At 34.8% G+C, this 19430-nt stretch overlaps 3 protein-coding genes across 3 annotated transcripts in view; 2 read left to right on the top strand and 1 right to left on the bottom strand.

The window, feature by feature from the left end:
* Nucleotides 1-256, top strand: part of LOC136970811 (uncharacterized) — a 424253-nt gene extending 423997 nt beyond the window's left edge. Inside the window, exon 3 of the mRNA XM_067265279.1 lies at nt 54-256. Within this exon, the coding sequence (XP_067121380.1) occupies nt 54-256 (203 nt within the window). The remainder of the gene's footprint in view (nt 1-53) is intronic.
* The window catches only part of CCT3 (chaperonin containing TCP1 subunit 3), a 51641-nt gene extending 38684 nt beyond the window's left edge, over nt 1-12957 (bottom strand). Inside the window, exons 1-2 of the mRNA XM_067265271.1 lie at nt 12872-12957; nt 12733-12794 (exon numbers count right to left, since the gene is read on the bottom strand). Of these exons, the coding sequence (XP_067121372.1) occupies nt 12733-12794; nt 12872-12908 (99 nt within the window). The 5' untranslated portion in view covers nt 12909-12957. The remainder of the gene's footprint in view (nt 1-12732; nt 12795-12871) is intronic.
* A 3698-nt stretch (nt 12958-16655) lies between these two features.
* LOC136970804 (uncharacterized) lies at nt 16656-17114 on the top strand. Its single transcript, XM_067265260.1, has one exon. It carries the CDS (start codon nt 16656-16658, stop codon nt 17112-17114), a length of 459 nt encoding a protein of 152 aa, XP_067121361.1.
* Nucleotides 17115-19430: the final 2316 nt, after the last annotated feature.

The following is a 19430-nucleotide window of genomic DNA, read 5'->3' as shown; positions in this document are numbered from 1 at the left end:
AATGTTTAATTTGCTTGTTTTAGTATAAAACTGCAGAATATTTTCTATTTCAGGTTTACCAGTTAGAAAGATTCTGAAGAAAACAGCTATCCCTACATTAAATCTTCCCGATAGAATGAACCCAACAGTTACGGAACGAGAAAAACGAAGTTCAAAAAGAAAACAAAAAGAAGAAGTTAATGATCTTTTAACAAATAATGGTAACAATAGTAACAATCTTCAAGATGAATATCATTACGAAATTAAATATAAGTAGCTGTTAGAAGAATATAATGTTTTAAAATCAGAATATGAAAAATTGAAAGATTATAAGAAAAGAATAAAAGTATCAAACGATTTATTACGATATTACAAAAGAAGAAATATCTATCGTCCAAATCTACGAAAATCTAGCCAGATAACTACAGATTTGTTGACACAGGTTTTCACAAAAAGTCAAATTTCATTACTATCAAAAAAGAAAAAACGAGTTAACTGGAACACAGAAGATATGTCGATAGCCTTAACAGTAAGGTATTACAGCAAAAAATGCTACTTATATTTAAAAAATAAACTGCATTATCCTTTGCCATGTGTATCGTCTTTAAAGAAATGGGCATCTCGAGTAAATTTACGACAAGGAATATTAAAAGATGTCTTATTAATGTTGAAATTGGCTGGAGAAAATTGTACACCTTTTGAAAAAACAGTGGTGCTTTCATTTGATGAAGTGAAAATTAAGGCAGTTGAAGAGTATGACGTCTCTGCAGATGAAGTTCTAGGACCTTACAATCAAATGCAAGTCGTCATGATAAGAGGTCTTTTTTCAAACTGGAAGCAACCTGTTTATATCGGGTTTGATCAAAAAATGACAAGAGAGATACTTTTAAAAATAATAGCAGAACTTTATTTACTATCGTATAATGTAGTAGCTTGCGTCAGTGACTGTAGTTGCAGTAATATAAGTTTATGGAAAGAATTAAATGTGAATATCAATAAAACGTTTTTCCTTCATCCAAATACAAAAAATCATGTATATATATTTGCAGATGCTCCTCATTTACTGAAATTATTGCAAAACTGGCTCATTGATGTAGGTTTTAAGTTTGAAGACGGTTCTGTAATAAATAAAACTCCCTTGCAAGCCCTAATTTCTATTACCGATACCAAAGTGAATTCGTGTTGGAAAATTAATGAAAAACATTTAAACTGTCAAAAAAGCCAGCGCCAAAATGTTAAATTGGCAGCTCAGATTTTATCAAATACCGTGGCTACAGCTCTTCTACACTACCTTCCCGGTACGGACAAGAAAATGGCAGAGAGATTGGGTAATTTTATTAGACATGTAAATATGTGGTTCGATATTTTTAATAGCTATGCACCAAAAGGTTCTGTTCCAAGCAAAAATGGATATGGTGTAGACTTGGAATTACAAGAAGAACATTTAAATAAAATGATAAAAATAATTTCAACAATGAGAGCAAATGGAAAAAATGCCCTCCAAATTTTTCAGAAAGGAATGATAATCTCAATGAAATCGCTAATTGATCTTTTCCAAGATATGAAATCGACTTTTGATATAAAATACATCTGCACTCACAAGTTAAATCAAGATTGTCTCAAAAACTTTTTTTTTCAAATTAGAAGCAGGGGTCCTAATGAACATCCAAGCCCACTGAATGCTATATATAGGATTAGATTGATTATTTTAGGTAAAAATCCTGGTATTTTAGAGTCAAAAGTAAATACCACAGATCAAATACAAGAGGAATATATTATATCCAAAGTTTTAGAGAAAGCACATGTAGAAGTATCAAGTGAAAATACAGACCAATATACTGAATGTAAAACTACTTTTTATTCAAATATATCTTCAGGAAACTCTACATGCAATCCAGACTTTAACATAATCTCTGAAGAAACTTCTCACGATGCTCTCGAGTATATAGCAGGATATCTTGCCTATAAATATAAAGAAAAACTCCCAAACTTGGGTAATTCCACTAGCAAAATTAAAAATTATCACAACTATTGCATTCCATCGTGGGTGCAGCATTTATCTTATGGAGAGCTTATCAAACCTACTGATGAATGGCTAGCAAAAATTATAGAATGGAATAAATATTTCAAAATATATCACGGTGAATCGTATAAAAAAGGCCCCGGAGTTGTACAGAATTTGTCAGTGAAAATATCAAAACAAGAAAAAGTTTTACCTTTTTCTTTAATAAAAGATTTTTGTAAATTAAGAACTATAATAAGAATTAATTATAGAAATCTTAAACAAGAAAAATGTAAAATATTGAAAAGATTGCCTTCTGAAAATGGTGATTGTCAAAAAAAATTTAAAAAGTTAAGTAAGATAACCACATAATAAAAAATATAGCTCATTAATTTATTAAATACGTATTAGACAAAAGACTTGTAAATTTATTTACATACACTTATTAAATCCGAAAATTGTGTAGTAGTTAACAGTTAGTAGTAATTTAGAAATTAATTAAGAAGTGATTTAGTACTTTATCGTATTTTGTTATTTAAAAGTATCTGTCATGTTGAAGTAGAGGGCTTGCTGTGACGTCACATAGATCCAAGGTCACGCTAACAAATATACAGGATCTGGCTATCCTTGTAGTATATGGTCCTTGGGTGTGGGTACTGGCCAGGAAATCATTGACAACAAAGGCACTTTGGCTTTGCAAGTTGTTGTGATGAAATTTCCACACATCCTTGATGTTGCTTCAGCAGTGTGCAACTCTCCTTTTCATTCTTTTGAGCACTTTCAAGTAAAAAACTGCGTTCACAGTGGTCCCGGCAAGTACGAATTTGTGGTGGATAATGCCTCTGACGTCAAAGAAGACAATGAGCATGATTTTGATCCTGGACTTGCTCATGCATGCCTTCTTGGAGCGGGGTGATGCTGAGGTGTGCCACTCTAAACTCTGCCTTTTTGTTTCAGGGTCATACTCAAAGATCCATGACTCATCACCAGTGATAACTGAGTTTTAAAAATTTGAATCATTTTCACACATTTCCAAGAGCTCTTGCACCAGAGCATTCACATGTCCTTTTGTTCGTCAGTCAAGACTTTTGGGAACAGTTTGACGCACACCTTTTTCATGTCACAATGCAATAAATGGTTGTTTTCATCATGTTTAGAGTGTCTGCTATCAATTGAAGGCTCAACCGTTGGTCAAAGTTCAAACAATCATGCACGTGCGTCACATTTTCATCGATTCGGGAGGTTGATGGACATCCACTGCGAGGTTCGTCGATGACCTCCTCTCGGCCATTGGAAAACTTGTGATTTGGAAAAGTAATCATTCCCAAAGGCCTACTGAATTAATGTAAAGGTTTTGGTGGCGGACTTTCCAAGTTTAATGCAAAATTTGATAGTGTAACGTTGCTCCACAAAATGATCCATCACATCGTGTTACATTAACTCAAAACAGGGTTCATGGGAATGAATGTCCTCACCCGCCGGTAGCTTGGAGGCAAATGAGACCGGGTGAGTTTTGAAGCTAACACTCCCCACCACCTAGCACAGCAGGTTAGAATAAGTTACAGCACATCATTGCATCATGAAAAAATTGGTTGCATTACTTATGGAATGCACCTTGTAGAGACGTTAATTGGAAAAATTTGCTATAAAAATATGGTTGCATTTTCAAGAGAATAAATAATGTAATGAAAAAATTAGTCAGAAAGTTTATCATTTCACAAAAAATTTGTGTATCTCAAATAATTTTTCAGATAAAAATTGCACGACTTATAAAATTTAGCAGGTATAAAAATACCTGCTAAATTTTATATCTAGGTCATTTCCTACAATGTCTATTAACAATTTATCTGAACAACTTCATTTTATTTCTATTAACTAACATATTACATCAAGTTTACAATTACATGATGATGACATGTGCTTAAATTAAAGTATTCTTTCAGTTTAAAAAATTTTTACACTAATTTATCAGTTTAGTGTTGCACAACAAATTATACAGTAAGCCTATTTAGTTATTTGTATGACTGAATTTTACAAACTATATAGTAATAATTATTAATTTGTTTGTAAATTGTTTTATTTTGTGTCCTAGTGTGAAACAATTTCCAAAAAAATGCTGTGTATGTTTGGTAGAATTTTTGGTCTTAAAATATTCCATAATATTAAGCCCTCAAGGATGTATAGCGCTAACTATCAGAATCATGTCTCTGAGGTAACTGAGTTTGAATGTTCAAAAAAAGTCCTAAAACTGTATGAATAGTTGTTACGCGTTAATACTTTTGCTCTCTGAACATTAACTGTAGATGTGGCTGTCATCTCATCATTTTACGATTTTTTCAAACATTCAAATTCAATTACCTCAGAAACATGATTCTAAAGAGTTAGCACTATACATCCCCAAGAAATTCATATATTACTGTAAAAGTCCAAAGTCTAGTAACTCTTAGAAATTACCAGTAATTCAGAATATTTACTGATATTGAGTGGTAAAAATCTGAAATCCCTGATATAATGTCCACATTTCGGACTTTTACTAAGAGGTAGTGGTAAATGTCTGGTTCTACTGATCGCCTCAGGTAATTTTTAATAACGACATAAATACTTTATTATATCATGTATCCTGTATGGTCTTAATTTTTTTTTAAACATCATGATTAGAATATAATGTTCATTAACATAAATACCATACTATGAAAAAAAAAACATTTAAAAAAATTTTGTTTGTTTATTACACTATATTTTAATTTTTATTACTTGTATGGGTGTCATTTTTAGCCTCCAGGTTAACAAATACTCCTGTGTGTGAAGTCCTGGCTATAGCCAGGGCTTGACATAAACACTACATTATAGTAAAATAAAAAAAAAATTTTTCTCTATAGTTTTGAACAAATTTATATGAATAATTTGTGTGATAATAGAGAAAATTTATTGATTGCAACAAGGTTGACATTAAGACATCCTAGTGTATAACAACTTCAATTTTTCAACCTTAGTGCTAAGTTGATAAAATTCATCATCCTCAAATATTATATTTATGACCACAGCTATTATTGATTTCGCACCAATCTTTGCTTGGTATGCATGCAGTACTTTGATTCTTACATTCTGTCCAACTGATAACTTTGGAATTTTGTTACAAGCTGTTTTTATTTTCTTTGCTTGTATTTCGAGGCTTTCTTTGGCAGTCTTTCAAAACAGCATCACTTTTAAGTCACAAATAATGGTGGCTCTTATGTCTCAATTTCAACTAAAGTCAAATGCTATGCCCCCACTGCTTCAATTGTATTTTCTTGCTGACCTCCTGCAGTTTTGTTTTCTGCTCCAATTGTACTGTTCTTTCTAGCTACATTCATCCATTTCTAACATTTAACATTTTTTTCCAAATCTTCAGTGTTTAGATTGTTTAATAAATCATACGTCCTAGTTTGAACATTCAAGTAATCCCTGACACTGACTGCGCCTTGTTTTTCTACAAACTATATTTATATCAGTCCACACACTATTTTTTTTTTCTATATTTTAAGTTGATGTAAATTAGGTTAAAACTGAGATTATGGTATACAGTGGAACCTTGCTTAAGAGCGTAATTCGTTCCAGAATCTTACTTGTAATGCGAAACAATTTTTCCCTATAAATTAATGTAAAAAACCATAATGTGTTCTATGCTGAAAAAATACTCAAACATTTATTTTTAAAAAATTATACATTATACGTTGTTAGGGAGTGTGAATCATCATCATCATTTCTTCTATTGTGGAATGAACCAACCTGGAATGTGAATTCGATTTCCAGAAAACAAAAAAAATCACAAATAATATGTCTAATAAACATGCCAAATGATATGCCAAATTCATGGGCTATGTAAAGGCTATAATTAAATATTAAAAATTAATTAATTTGACTAGAGGTAAGCATTACACTTCCATCACGTAATAAATTTAATAATTATAAATAATTAATTTTTAATTTAGATATTTCTAAAATTTAATTTGGAATTGGTCATTAAATTTAATATGAGATAGCAGCGTAATGTCTGCCTCTAGTCAAATTAATTAATTTCTAATATTTAATTATAGCCTTTACATAGCCCAAAAATTTGACATGTTTATTATATAATGAGCTATGGTTGTTGATGTTTATATGTAATATACGTGAACACAAGTTTGGAAAAGTGCGTGATCACAAGCTACATTAAGATGCTAGCAGAACAAGTGCTAAACACAGACTGATGGAGCATGCGCATAATCCGGGACTTCCTCTCTCCTCATCACTCCTTATGAGAAACGTCGCTCGTTAAGCGAGTCAAATTTTTACAATTTGTTTTGCTTGTAATGTGAATCACTCGTTATGCGAGGTGCTTGTTAAATGAGGTTCCACTGTATATGTATGATTCATTTGATTTCCAATTAAAAAAAAAAGATAATCAGTTTTTTAGGCTCAAAAACATAGTAATTAGAGCAAAAAATTCCTCATATTAAACCATATTTAAAAAATCCCGTAACCTTAAGACTAGAGCAGTGGTCACACCTAGCAATTTTCAGCCATGCAGGCGACCGCAACTGCAACAAGTGTGAGTTGCATGCGTCTTATCGTGGTCACATTGTTCATTGGCGTTGCAACTCTAAAACACGTGACCTCATGATAAACTAATAAAATTATGGTAGCTTGGTTTTGACTACTTTCGTGAGTTTACTAATGGTTTACGTTCTACTTCAGAGTATTTACAGAATTTTAGCCACTTTTCTTATTAAAATGGCAAGTAGTTTCATTTCTGCAACAAATAAAAGAAAAAAAGATGATCATTTTGTTAGAGCTGGCAAGAATACACAAAGAGATAAAATCTTCAATAAAATGAAGAATTAAAATCCCACAAGCTTGATCAATCTTGATTCTGTAAAAGTATCAATTCTCTTACAACATTGAGAATAGTTCATTGTCATGACATTTCCGCCATGAAGATAAACTATTTTCAATGTTGCCACTGTATGACGTGGCACAGAGGCATTTGCTGATTGGATGCGCATTTGTAATCTATGCAAGTAGAACAAACTTTTTGTTTCTAATCGTGGTTGCAATCATGCTGGTTTTCGAAGGGTGTTTGCTAGTTAATGAGAACAGCCATCGTGGTTGCAGTTGCTTGCGTGACTGGAAATTGCAAGGTTTCTCTAACACAGCGGTTCTCAACCAGTGGTCCGCAAGAGCTAAAATATGGTCCGCAAACTTTTATTCGTTTTAAATTATTATTCCTACATTGATACAAACTGAATTTAATTTTTACTAAAAATGTTATGTTTTCTATTATAATAGTACTGTTAAAGCATGTTACTCTTGTGTTTAACAATTACTTATGTTAACAGTTTTGATTAAAGTTTATTTTTAGATTGACACAGTTTATTTTTCTTAAACCTTGTGGTCCCTGCTAACAACAATGAAGTCAAAGTGGTCCCTGGTCAAAAAAGGTTGGGAACTGCTGCTCTAACAGGATCCTGGCTGTTTTTTTAACCCAAGAAATTCTGCAAATTTCTTAAAAATTTACTATTTTTTTAAATTTTGTGTTAAGGATGAGGAAATTTTGCAAATACAAAGTATAATTAACTCAAACTGTCAGAATACATTTGTATTTATAAATTTTAAGCCTAGGCCTACTTATTCATTTTTTTAAATTTTTGCTTGTTATGGCAGGACTGAAAATTCTTTACTTGTCAGAACCTGTAATATCATGAATAATTGCACTGATGCTGTCTTAATTTTTAACCATGCCCAGTAATTTCAATAACTGCATTATGCCAGGTTGTGCAAATTGGGCACGGATACAAACGAGTACGAAGTATGCAAGTATGAAGTTTTTCTTCATAAACCTGATTATTAAAAGCTAAATGAACTGCTGAATTATCGTGATATAAGCTTGATGCCACTATTAAAGAAACTGAGGTAGACAAATCAAGAATACTAGGCAGCAAAAGAAGTATGCATCTTGAAAACAAACTAGAAATCTTTGAGGCTACAGGTGAAAAAACACAACAACTGTCTTCTCTTAAATGCATTAAAGACAATTCAATACTAAAATAACCAGATTGAATGAGCAGAGTATTGGCCATCTTTGTTTTATAAAATCTTAATACAAACTATTATTGTAAATTTTATACTATGTTTTATTTAAAAAACAAAAATTATCTTCTAAGTTAGAAATTTGATCTAAGTTCATTTTTTTCTTTAAATTTTCAACTCAATTTGAAGGCATTTTTTTTTGTTGTAAGCAGTTTCCAACAAACTAATAAATTTTTTTCATTTGTGAAAATTTCTACATAATTCAATGGTAATGTTTAATGCATATTCTACACAGCATTATTATTATTTTGGAGGTTTCAGGACATTAAATTACTTAAAAAATGAAAAGTAATTATGCCACATGATTTCAAGATTTATATCTTAAAAATAATTAATTAAATCCCCAGATATCCGGGATTTCCCAGAATCCCGGGAAACAGATCACTTTTTTCTTGAAATCCTGGGACAAGCAAAGGACCAGGAAATGAGAAACCCTACTTAAGATAGAAATATTTTATTTATAAAAAGTATTGTTCTAAAATTACAATTTTTAGTTAGTGTGACATCAATCTACAAAATTTTTCACAGACCAACAGGAAATTTCTGTGGACTAGTACAAGTGGTCATGTTTCTTTATGCAGTGCTGCTCAATCGCTACACAGCAAAGCATTTCTAAATGAAGTGCTATAATGTAGCAAACCATTTCTCCATTTCTAAATATTTGCTGCAAGAGGTCGCTGCAGCAAAGATAAAGCAGCTTTTACATCTGTTACACACGTAAAGCAAATGGATGTTTGTATGTATAATATGTTATTATACTGTGAAAGTAAAAATTCAAAGTGAATGTTGATAAAAATATTTTAAAAACAATTAAGAAGAATTAAATTTTATAAAATGACACTGAAAGCTATCTGAAGAACAAGAAAATACTATCTCCTATCTCTTTATTTTGCTCACATTTTTGGAAAGAGAAATGTTCAATTCTTTATTTAAATATTGTAATTCTTTAACTAAAGCACTACTTTTGGCTGTAATTGTAATTAAAAGATAGATTACAACATCCATGTTTAGCTTGAGCAGAAAGAGTTTCTAAACTATAATGCAGCAACGTGTAGCAATAGCTGCTTGTGACGTCATTTTCACTACACTCTCACTACATAAAGAAACGTGGCCAGTCAGCAGCTGAAGAACACTGATCTAGAGAGCCTAAGGCCACGAGCACACATGCGTAAAATTGTGTGGCAGAAAACTGAATCAGAAATCAGCTTTCAGTTCAGTTTCTGTTTTACGCTTTTATGCCAGAACACACATACGTAAAAATTCTGACCGAATAGGAAACACCACTGCCACCAACAATGCTAATTTTATTAATTTTTTCCTCTCATATAGGCTATCTATCTCTTTGTGCCTTCCATTTTTTTCCGCTTCCTCTGCTATAATATAGAAAATTTAAATTAATACACTTGTATTCTGAATTCAAATAAAGAACGTGCGTGTAATCTAAATACTAAGCCTATAAATCAATTCTACTAGATCTACCTGTTGTTTGAAATTTTGCACCTATAGCCATCCATAAACGTTGTTTAAATATAGTGGCTTTATATATGACACTGATGTGGTCGAATGGATTCAATAAACTCCTCTATTTCATTTATTTTTTGTTTTTTCGAGACCGTCACAATTGTAGAGTTAACCCTCATTGCCGCCATTGTTAGAATAAAAAGCACGTGTCTACTTTGACGTCACAGAAAAGCCTTCTCTTTATTGGAGGAATTTTGGCGTACAAATTTTACGGCGTAAAAAGTAGAGACATGCTCTACTCTATTTTCAGTTCTGTTTCAGCCAAAATTTCAGAAAAATTTTTACGCTTTCTGTTTTACGCTAGATTTTACGCCGAATTTTACGCATGTGTGTTCCTGGCCTAAGATTTGAAGTCCAACCACTCATTCAGAACTACAGTAGAGAACCAAAAATCGGAATCAATTGGGGACTGGGGTTGTTCAGATTAGTGATTTGTTCTGATTACCGATTATGTACGAATAAATATATTGTCCGATGTTCAAATTTTTCTCCGTTGTGTGTCGCTTTGTGTTGAATTTTCGTCAATTTTAAGTCTAACGAAAATTTTTATAATAATAATCGAGGCTATTGTATCGTTAAAAATTATTTCTGCATTTTGTACAAACAAAATAAATATATTGAAGAATATAAAAACATGAAAATTATACTTTAGAAGTAAATTTAGTGTCAAAAACGTTTGATTCAGCACGACACAGTCCGACTGAAAATCGTTCCGATTACCGGCGATTCCGATTACCGGGGTTCTGATTAACGAGTCTCTACTGTACTATTTCACTCATATCTCTGTATGAGTGTTATTACTACAAAGTTCTCACTTGCTACTATTCTCATATCTGCATAGTTGAAGCTTTAGTCATCTTACTCGTGATGTCAAGAATTTTTTCTGAAAAATTAAATAAAACCAAAAACCAAAATTTTAATCACAGAACTTAATATCCATATTTTTTTAGAATGTAGCAATTTTTTTCAAAGTTTGGACTGATTTGTTCAGTAATTTTTTTTCAATTTGGAAGTGCCTGGTGTCCACAAATTAATGTTTGACCAATAATTTTTTAAATGCTAAACCATCTATCTCAAAAATATTATTTTATTTTTTTAGATGGCAAAAGGAATACCTTAGAAATATAATCTAAACCAGTGAATTTAATTTAAAAAATTAAATCATAGTCTCACTAAATGCCGATGCTAGTGGGTAATGAGACTTTTTGGTACAATTACACCTCCAAATAAGACAGTTGGAACCTTATCAAAGTTGTAGACCATACCCATTAAAGGAAAAAAGTCAAAGAAACCATACTTGTACATTTGGACCTTGGTGAGATACAGCCCCCAAAATCAGCCTACTTCCAGGTTGAATGTGATTAAGAGTCATGTTGCTCCACTAAGACTACCACATTTAATTAACTATTTAGTCCACTTGACTTTGTGGAGTAGATGATGGTCTATAGCAGTGGTTCTCAACCTTTCTGATGCCACAAAACACAATTCATATACTTTTTATTACATAGAGCATTAGCATTAATACATTGAAAAATTGATAAGCAATTCCATGTTTATTATTTTCAGGAAACAATGAAGCAATAAACTAATAAACTTTAATATATTGAATAAAATAGAAACATGGAATTATCTATGAATGTAGCAATGGGAATAAATTTGAATAAAAACTTTAAAGTCTTTTCTTTCGTAGAACACTCGAGGTAGGTTTGTGGAACACTGGTTAAGAACCACTGGTGTATAGTTTTAGGGGATATGAAGTGCGAGAAACAGCAAGCACCGAAGCACACAACGGCAAGATTCTAGGACCGAATGACGCGGTGGGGAGGGGGGCAAATTGTCGACCCCCTGGGGGAGCAAAAAAGTCAAAGGAACCATACCTGTATATGTGCGCGTTCGTGAGATATAGCCCTCAAAAGTTGCGCCTACGTTATGCGGATTCGCGAGCAAAAAAGCCGGGTCACGTGACCCAATATTTTTTTTACGATTTTACGGGAGTCCCATCGCTTGCCGTTAAAATTGCCTTTAGTAGACGTTTCCCCCATTTTTTTACTTCGTTCAAGAACTACCGTAAATCGATCACTAGTTTAGCATATGGCGGCGTGTGGTGGCACCCATATGAGAGGCCAGTCGGGCCGCCATGTTTGCTGCCATATAGTCATTTTGGGGGGCCTATATCTCGCAAAGGCGCGCTCGTACACCCATGGTTCATTAGACTTTTTTTGTTCCTATCAGTATGTTCTACAGTTCTGTTAAAGTCCCAACCGCGTCATTCGGACCTAGAATTGTGCCCACACAACTACCAGAGCACGGAGAATAAGTAATATAATGGTTCACGGTAAAAATTTACCTTTGAAAATGAATATATCACAAAGGATTGCATGTACAAATATGGTTCCATTGACTTTAAGGCTCATACGGGGGCGGGGTCAATAACTCTTGGAGCAAATCCTCTTAATCTTATTGAATTTTTACCATGTTTTCAATAAGAAAACTATAATAATTTCATATATGAATATATGACCATAACAGAATTGTTTTGGAGTTATTTTTCTTGTATTAGCAGATATAAATTTAAAATAGATCTCATTAAAATAAAATAGCCAAAATAAAAATCCCATTAGTAATTTACCACCTTTTTTTTCAATACAGATGAAAGACATAGTCGCTCTAAAAAATTCAGACGATCATCATTTTATTTTCTTTAGTGTTCTAGAACAGACCAGACAGCCAGACCTTCCTTTTTAGGCTACTCAGCTGCCCATCTCGAATTTTAAGAAAACTTTTTAATATTTATTGATTTTCTGTGTTTTTAAGGAACTTTTTTAAAAATGAGCAGCTGAGTAGCCTAAAAAGAAAGGTCTGGCTGTCTTGTCTGTTCTAAAACACTAAAGAAAATAAAATGATAATCGTCTGAATTTTTTAGAGCGACTGTCTTTCATCTGTATTGAAAAATTTATTCACCCGACGGAAATTCAAAAAAACCTTTTTTTTTAATCAACATAATTATAAAAATAAGTTTTTCAACATTAAAACGAAACAATTGGGATACTATCAGCTAAAATGATCGCAAATGTTATAGAAGGAACAATGGCCTAGAACATTGTGACATGAATTAGGCTTACCTTCGCCGCTTGCACATTTTCTGACTGTACCTTCTTGCCACTCTCCCTGTTTGTATTTTGACCTAAAATTAAGAGGACGGTTAGACCAAACAATAAATACTAAATTAATAACAATTAATCGTATTATATCGTTACATACTTAATACTAAAATCGGAGAACCACCGAAACCAATCATTTTCTTCACCACGAGTTCACGTTTTTGTGTACAGCGATGCCTGGTGGCGTTTATTAGAATTTTAAAAATTTTATAAAATTTCATATTATATTTAATCTCTACTATTATTTATCATTATGTCATAAATATCAATTATTTTTCAGAAAAAAAATTTTAAATACGGAAAACTCACAAAATTATAACAATAAAGTTTAATAGAAATTTCATTATAAGTACAGATTGGCCATCACTTTTGCTTTTTAACTCTTTCTACCCTGTGGGCACTAAGAGGGCCTCTTTTAGCAGGCCCATTATGGGTTCAGCCAGACCCACAATGGAGGTATTGAATGGCTATCGGGCGGGTGGTGAGGGACCGGACTCACCTATCCGGACGGACCACCCCGAAAAATTCCTGGCGATTTAACGACCTGTCTGGATTCGAAACCGGGTCCCCCAAAGCGTTAAGCTGCCACCTTGACCGCTCGACCATCCGACCTATTGGCCATCAATAATCCGGCATCATTGAGATTTAGAGAATACCGGAATACTGATGGTTAGATTAGAATATACTTAACGCAACAGCTAACCATCTTACCTTACGTTTAAAATAACCCATAAATCAGTGCAGGTTGATTAATAAGAAAAGCAAACATTAAATGAAAATTCTTGTCAAATTATCGTACATTTGGTTACGTTCAATACCTCCAAACAATTGCGATGGGTTGATGCGGCGACACGGGAAATCGAAAATCACGGCAGTGACTCCGCGTCAGTGAAAAAGACACTGACTAACTGTTTATACAGAAATCAGAATTGCCGATTTTCAGAAATCTACTTCTCCGCCCTCCAAACACAGTAATTTTCTGAATATTTCGTTCGAAAGATTACCGTTTCCTTATGTAGTGTACATAATTTTAGGTTTTTCTATTAAAGAGTTGCAGAAATATAAGCAATCGAAAAGTACAAAAATCGCCAAATAACTATTTTTTTTTATACGTCCGGCACTGCAGGCGTTCGTAGAAAAAAAAAACTACCGTTTCTAGAAAGCTCAACTTTTGAATTAAGTCTTTCTTGTTATCAGTAAGATGATGGCGAAACTTCGGAATCGATAAATCAAACTTTACTGTATTCCCCACAGTGTTAGTTTATTTTTATCGCTTAATTTCATGCTTATAATGATAAAAATAAATCAAAACGAACGATTGTCATTCAAAATGTTATCCATAAACCAAAAGCTCAAATTTATGAGAATTATAACTTTTTAAATTCCTACTATTAGTTCACACTCTCCCTATATATATATTACTGGCAAAACCCGATTTTACGCCAAACTAGTTTAGAAATATTATTCAAGTATATTAATGGTTAAATATATTAATGGTTAAAATAAAATGAAAAGGCAATCAATTAGATGAGCAATATTTATTCAAACATAGTCTACTTAATTATAAAAAACGGGGTTAATGTTAGCTTAGATTTCGAAGGTGGCGGCTCGTCTTCGATTCCAGCAATCAGAAGACAGGGAACAGTGGGATCTAACCTAACCTAACCTTACCTATTCTAATAAATTACCATAATTATTAGCAACCAAATTATTAGAATAGATTAGGTTAGGTTACAACGTGCGTCCCCACTGTTCCCTGTCTTCTGATCACTGGAATCGGAGACGAGCCGCCATCTTCGATACCTTGGGTAACATTAACCAAAAACGGTATTGATTTGGAGTGACACAACACTTGTACAAAACTGTATAATAAAAATAAGCTAATCAGTACTTATCAGTTTGTATTTTTTTATTAAACCATGCACTTTTAAAATTAATTAACTTTCGAAAGTATTTTCAAAAATTCAAACGAAATAATAAAAATAACTTTTAAAATGAAACTAAAATTAAAAATAAACTTATTTCTGTTTTATGATGAACTTAAATTAACCATTAATATACTTGAATAATAATTCTAAACTAGTTTGGAATAACACGCTTACGCCAAACTAGTTTGGCCTAGGCAAAACTAGTTTGGCGTAAAATCGGGTTTTGCCGGTAACATATATATATTTATATATCTTGTTCAAATTCTCAATCGTTAATAAAATACTTTTTATTCATCCACTCAAGTTCAAATACATTTTTTTAACTTGTAGTGAATGAGGAGATGAAGGAACATAAGATGCACATGCGGCAAGTGTTTCAACGCCTTGACAAGTACGGTCTGCAAATCAATGCATCCAAGTGTACTTTCGCTGCCCCACATGTATCATTCTTAGGATACATGGTGTCTCCCCACGGCGTTATGCCACTTCCAGAACGTGTATCTGCCATAACTCAACAGAAGCGACCACAGACCCTCAAACAACTGAGAAGGTTCTTAGGCATCTTGAACTTCTATCGTAGGTTCCTACCCCATGCGGCTCATCACCAAGCTCCTTTACACGATCTACTTAAAGGAGCAAAGAAAAACGACCAGCCCGAGATTAAATGGACTGACAATTCGATTCAGGCATTTGAGTCATGTAAGTCACAATTAGCAGATGCCACCTTACTACATCATCCTTCACCAAGTGCAACCCTTGCACTTCACGTCGATGCATCCGATTCTGCTGTGGGCGCTGCCCTTCATCAAGTTACAGCACAAGGTCTCCAGCCACTGGCGTTCTTTTCCTGCAAACTGAGTAACTCTCAGCGTCAGTATTCTGCATACGACCGAGAACTTCTGGCTGTGTATTTGGCTGTGAAACATTTCCGGTTTATGCTGGAAGCACGACAGTTCACCATTTACACAGACCATAAACCATTAACGTTTGCCTTCCAGCAACGACACGATAAGTGTACACCCCGTCAGTTGAGACATCTTGATTTTATAGGACAATTCTCAACAGACATCAGACACATAAAAGGGATCGATAACGTTCCAGCTGATGCTCTTTCCCGTATTGAATCAATTAGTAGCCCATCTATAGATTATAGCAAAATTGCAAAAGACCAACAGCAAGATCCTGAGCTCCAGTCTCTCCTGACTTCAAGTGACTCATCACTTGTACTTAAGAAGTTTAAACTTCCTGATAGTGATGTCGAAATTTACTGTGATGTATCGACAGGTCGCATTCGTCCATACATTCCGCCTAGTTATCGTCGCACTGCTTTCAACACTGTCCATAACCTGTCCCATCCAGGTGTAAGGAGCTCAACCAGATTGGTAAAAGCAAAATTTGTTTGGCCATCCATCAGTAAAGACTGCCAGACATGGTCTCGCACCTGCATTTCTTGTCAACGATCGAAGATCCAGAGACATGTCGCTAGCCCTTTGGGAACTTTTCCTATTCCAGACGCTAGATTTTTGAAATATTCATATTGACATTGTTGGTCCATTGCCACCTTCCAACGGCTCAACATATTGCCTCACAATCATCGATAGATTTTCTCGTTGGCCTGAAGCAATCCCGTTGCCAGATATAGCAGCTGAAGCAGTAGCTTCAGCCCTGTACTCAGGCTGGATATCTCGCTTTGGAGTGCCTGCCCAAATAACATCTGACCAAGGACGGCAATTCGAATCTGGCTTATTTATATCTCTCACTCAGCTTCTTGGTACCCAAAGAGTTAGGACAACAGCATACCATCCAATTGCAAATGGCATTGTTGAACGCTTTCATCGTTCACTTAAAACTGCCATCAAGTGTCACTCTACTGAAAGATGGACGGAAGTGCTACCTACAGTTTTGTTAGGATTGCGAACTGCGCTCCGTGAAGACACCAATACTATTGCGGCTGAGATGCTCTATGGCACCAGCCTCCGACTGCCTGGAGAGTTTTTCGTCCCAGGTTCTCAGGACGTCAATCCATGTTCTTTCGTCGAAAAACTCAGGACGATGATGGCAAACTTAAAACCAGTGCCTGTGGTGCACCACTCCTACCGCAACCCATTTATCCACAAAGAACTGCAGTCATGTTCCCACGTATTTCTTCGCAATGATGCTGTACGGAAGCCCTTGCAGCCTCCATACGATGGACCCTACGAAGTCGTGTCACGTGGTAGCAAGACATTCACTCTATGCATAAAGGGAAAAGAAACTGTAGTTTCTATTGATCGACTGAAACCGGCTTTTCTTCTCGCAGCGAGTGAGTCGGACCAGTTACCCCCAACGTCTCCAATGCTAAGACCAGCGCCAACTAGGGTAGATGTACCAGTTTTGGCCAGTGCAGTACCAGTTCTGGCCAAAAAACAAATTTAACTTAAAAATATAATCACAAATGAAACAAACTTTTATTGTTAACTGTGTGAACAGTTAACAATAAAAGTTTGTTTCATTGGACAGATTTGAATGTGTGGTGATTATATTTTTAAGTTAAATTTGTTTTCTGGCCAGAACTGGTACACTGGCCAAAACTGGTACATCTACCCTAGACGTACCACAGACAATCCAGCCCCAACGCAACAAACTACCACACGCTCTGGCCGACATGTAACCTTTCCCGCTCGTTTCGCGTCGCAGACACTGGTGGAGGAGTAGCTGTGGCCGCCAGCGCCAGAGATCCCGAACACTGCCTGGCAACACTTGCCAACGAGATGTGGGCTGGCAACTTGTAAGAAAAAGAGGCGCGGAAAGTTTGCGGGTTTTTGCCTGGATGTTGGCCGAGAATGTCGATGACTGTTCTCACCTAATAAAGTTTTTTGTTACTATTCGTGTTTGTCTGCTTAGTTCTAAAGATCAGTAGGATCGAATGACAAAAACTCATACTTAGTTGAAGTCTTGCAGACATATAAACTGAAATTTTATATGAAAATAGAAATTCGGCAGGACCTGCTTAAGATGATCACCCTTGGAACCAAGATAAATGGTATGATTAATTAATACTTTGTAGCCTGAGGAAATTATTTCTCATCTTTCAGTTTTTAGAACATTTATTTAATGTGGAGTGAAGTTAGTTTCTCACGGTAGCTGTTGTTGAAGCAATTTCTGATAATGGAAAATACTACAGTATGTGGGAAGTGGATGTTGATCTTTACTTGTCGATGCCACCAGGACATGTTTTGGACAGTTAGCCACCTGCGTGCTACACATATTTGACCGCCCCTATCAATGCTGATCGCAAGTTCAATTCAAAATTTAATTCAAATTCAAAACCCATGAGAGCGTACTATCGATAGTTTCAGGTAGTTGACAAGTGTTAAAAAAATCCATTAAAATATTTGGTATATATTAATTTTAATTTTATTCAAATCAAACCCCACCGTTAACGGCCGGATGGCCGAGCGGTCAAGGTGGCAGCCTACCGCTCTGGGGGACACGGGATCGAATCCGAACGGGTCGAAAATCCCCAGGAATTTTTCGGGGGGTGGTCCGTTCGGATATGTCGGGCCCCGTCCCTCACCACCCGGTCACCCCATTGTGGGCCTGGGCCTGGCCGAACCCATAATGGGCCTTCTGAAAGAGGCCCTCTTAGTGCCCACAGGGCGGAAAGAGTTAAAAAAAAAAAAAAAAAAAACCCCACCGTTGATAATAGGCGTCTTTTTGCGCAGCCATGAAATAGAAGCTGCAAATTAAAATGAAATTTTTCTTATTTAGTATACGAATATGTGTTGTATATAGAAATTTATTTAAATACACAACGCATCTCTTTGTTTATTTAAATTGGACTGCAATTTGAAAAAATTGTAGACTTATAAATTCCCACTGTCGTCCTTATGCCTGTCCTTTTTTAATCTCGAGAACAGAGTTCGATACATGAAACTCAAGACCAAATATAGAAAGCTTAGGGGCGGCATGTCCCGATTAACTGTACATCATTCAAAAAGTTTTCCCCCCGAAAGGAGTTAGATAACGACTGGCAGGAGCCAGTTGATTATTATATTTACAGTATGAAAAATTATATTTTTTAGTGCACTATCGGCCGCCAGCGTGCATGCACGCACTGCACACCTACCAAAACCGGCCCTGAGTCGTTCCAAGCGAGGCTTTGTCGGCCTCCCATCCATCTTTCGCTATGTGTTATATGTATAACCTTTGGCCCAAGTTTGGTTAGATTTGTTGAAATCTGGTCGTGCTTAAAAATAATTGGCTATTAATAACGCCTGTGACTTCTGTCGAACATTCTATGAAATTTTGCAGGAAGGTTTGTTTGTTTATTGAGGGCTTTGATGCTATTAAATTTTGGTAGTTAAAGATAGGTCGATGATGGCCGAGCGGTCAAGGTGGTAGCCTACCGCTCTGGAGAACCCGGGATAAAATCCGGACGAGTCGAAAATTTTCCGGAATTTTTCGGAGGGTGATTCGTTTGGATACGTCGTGCCTAGGGATTGCAATCCAGCAGTGTTTTCAATCCAGCTGGATTTTTGCTGGACCAACATGCGCGTATCCAGCGCAGATGAATTTTTGGTGCAATAAAGTGTTATCTATCTATCTATCTAACCAGCAATTTATGGTTTTTTTTAAAAAAATAAAACATTTTTTTTAAATACTTAAGAAACTTTTATTATTTACACTGGTCACTATAAATCAGTAAAACTTCTTACACATTTAGGTAATAAATTTAACTTTGATTCGGTT

Source organism: Centruroides vittatus, unplaced genomic scaffold (genome assembly GCF_030686945.1).
Source record: "Centruroides vittatus isolate TY-2023 unplaced genomic scaffold, ASM3068694v2 contig_2190, whole genome shotgun sequence".
Lineage (NCBI taxonomy): Eukaryota > Metazoa > Arthropoda > Arachnida > Scorpiones > Buthidae > Centruroides > Centruroides vittatus.
Note: the sequence above shows the minus strand (reverse complement) of the source record. Positions and strands in the feature narration are given on the sequence as shown.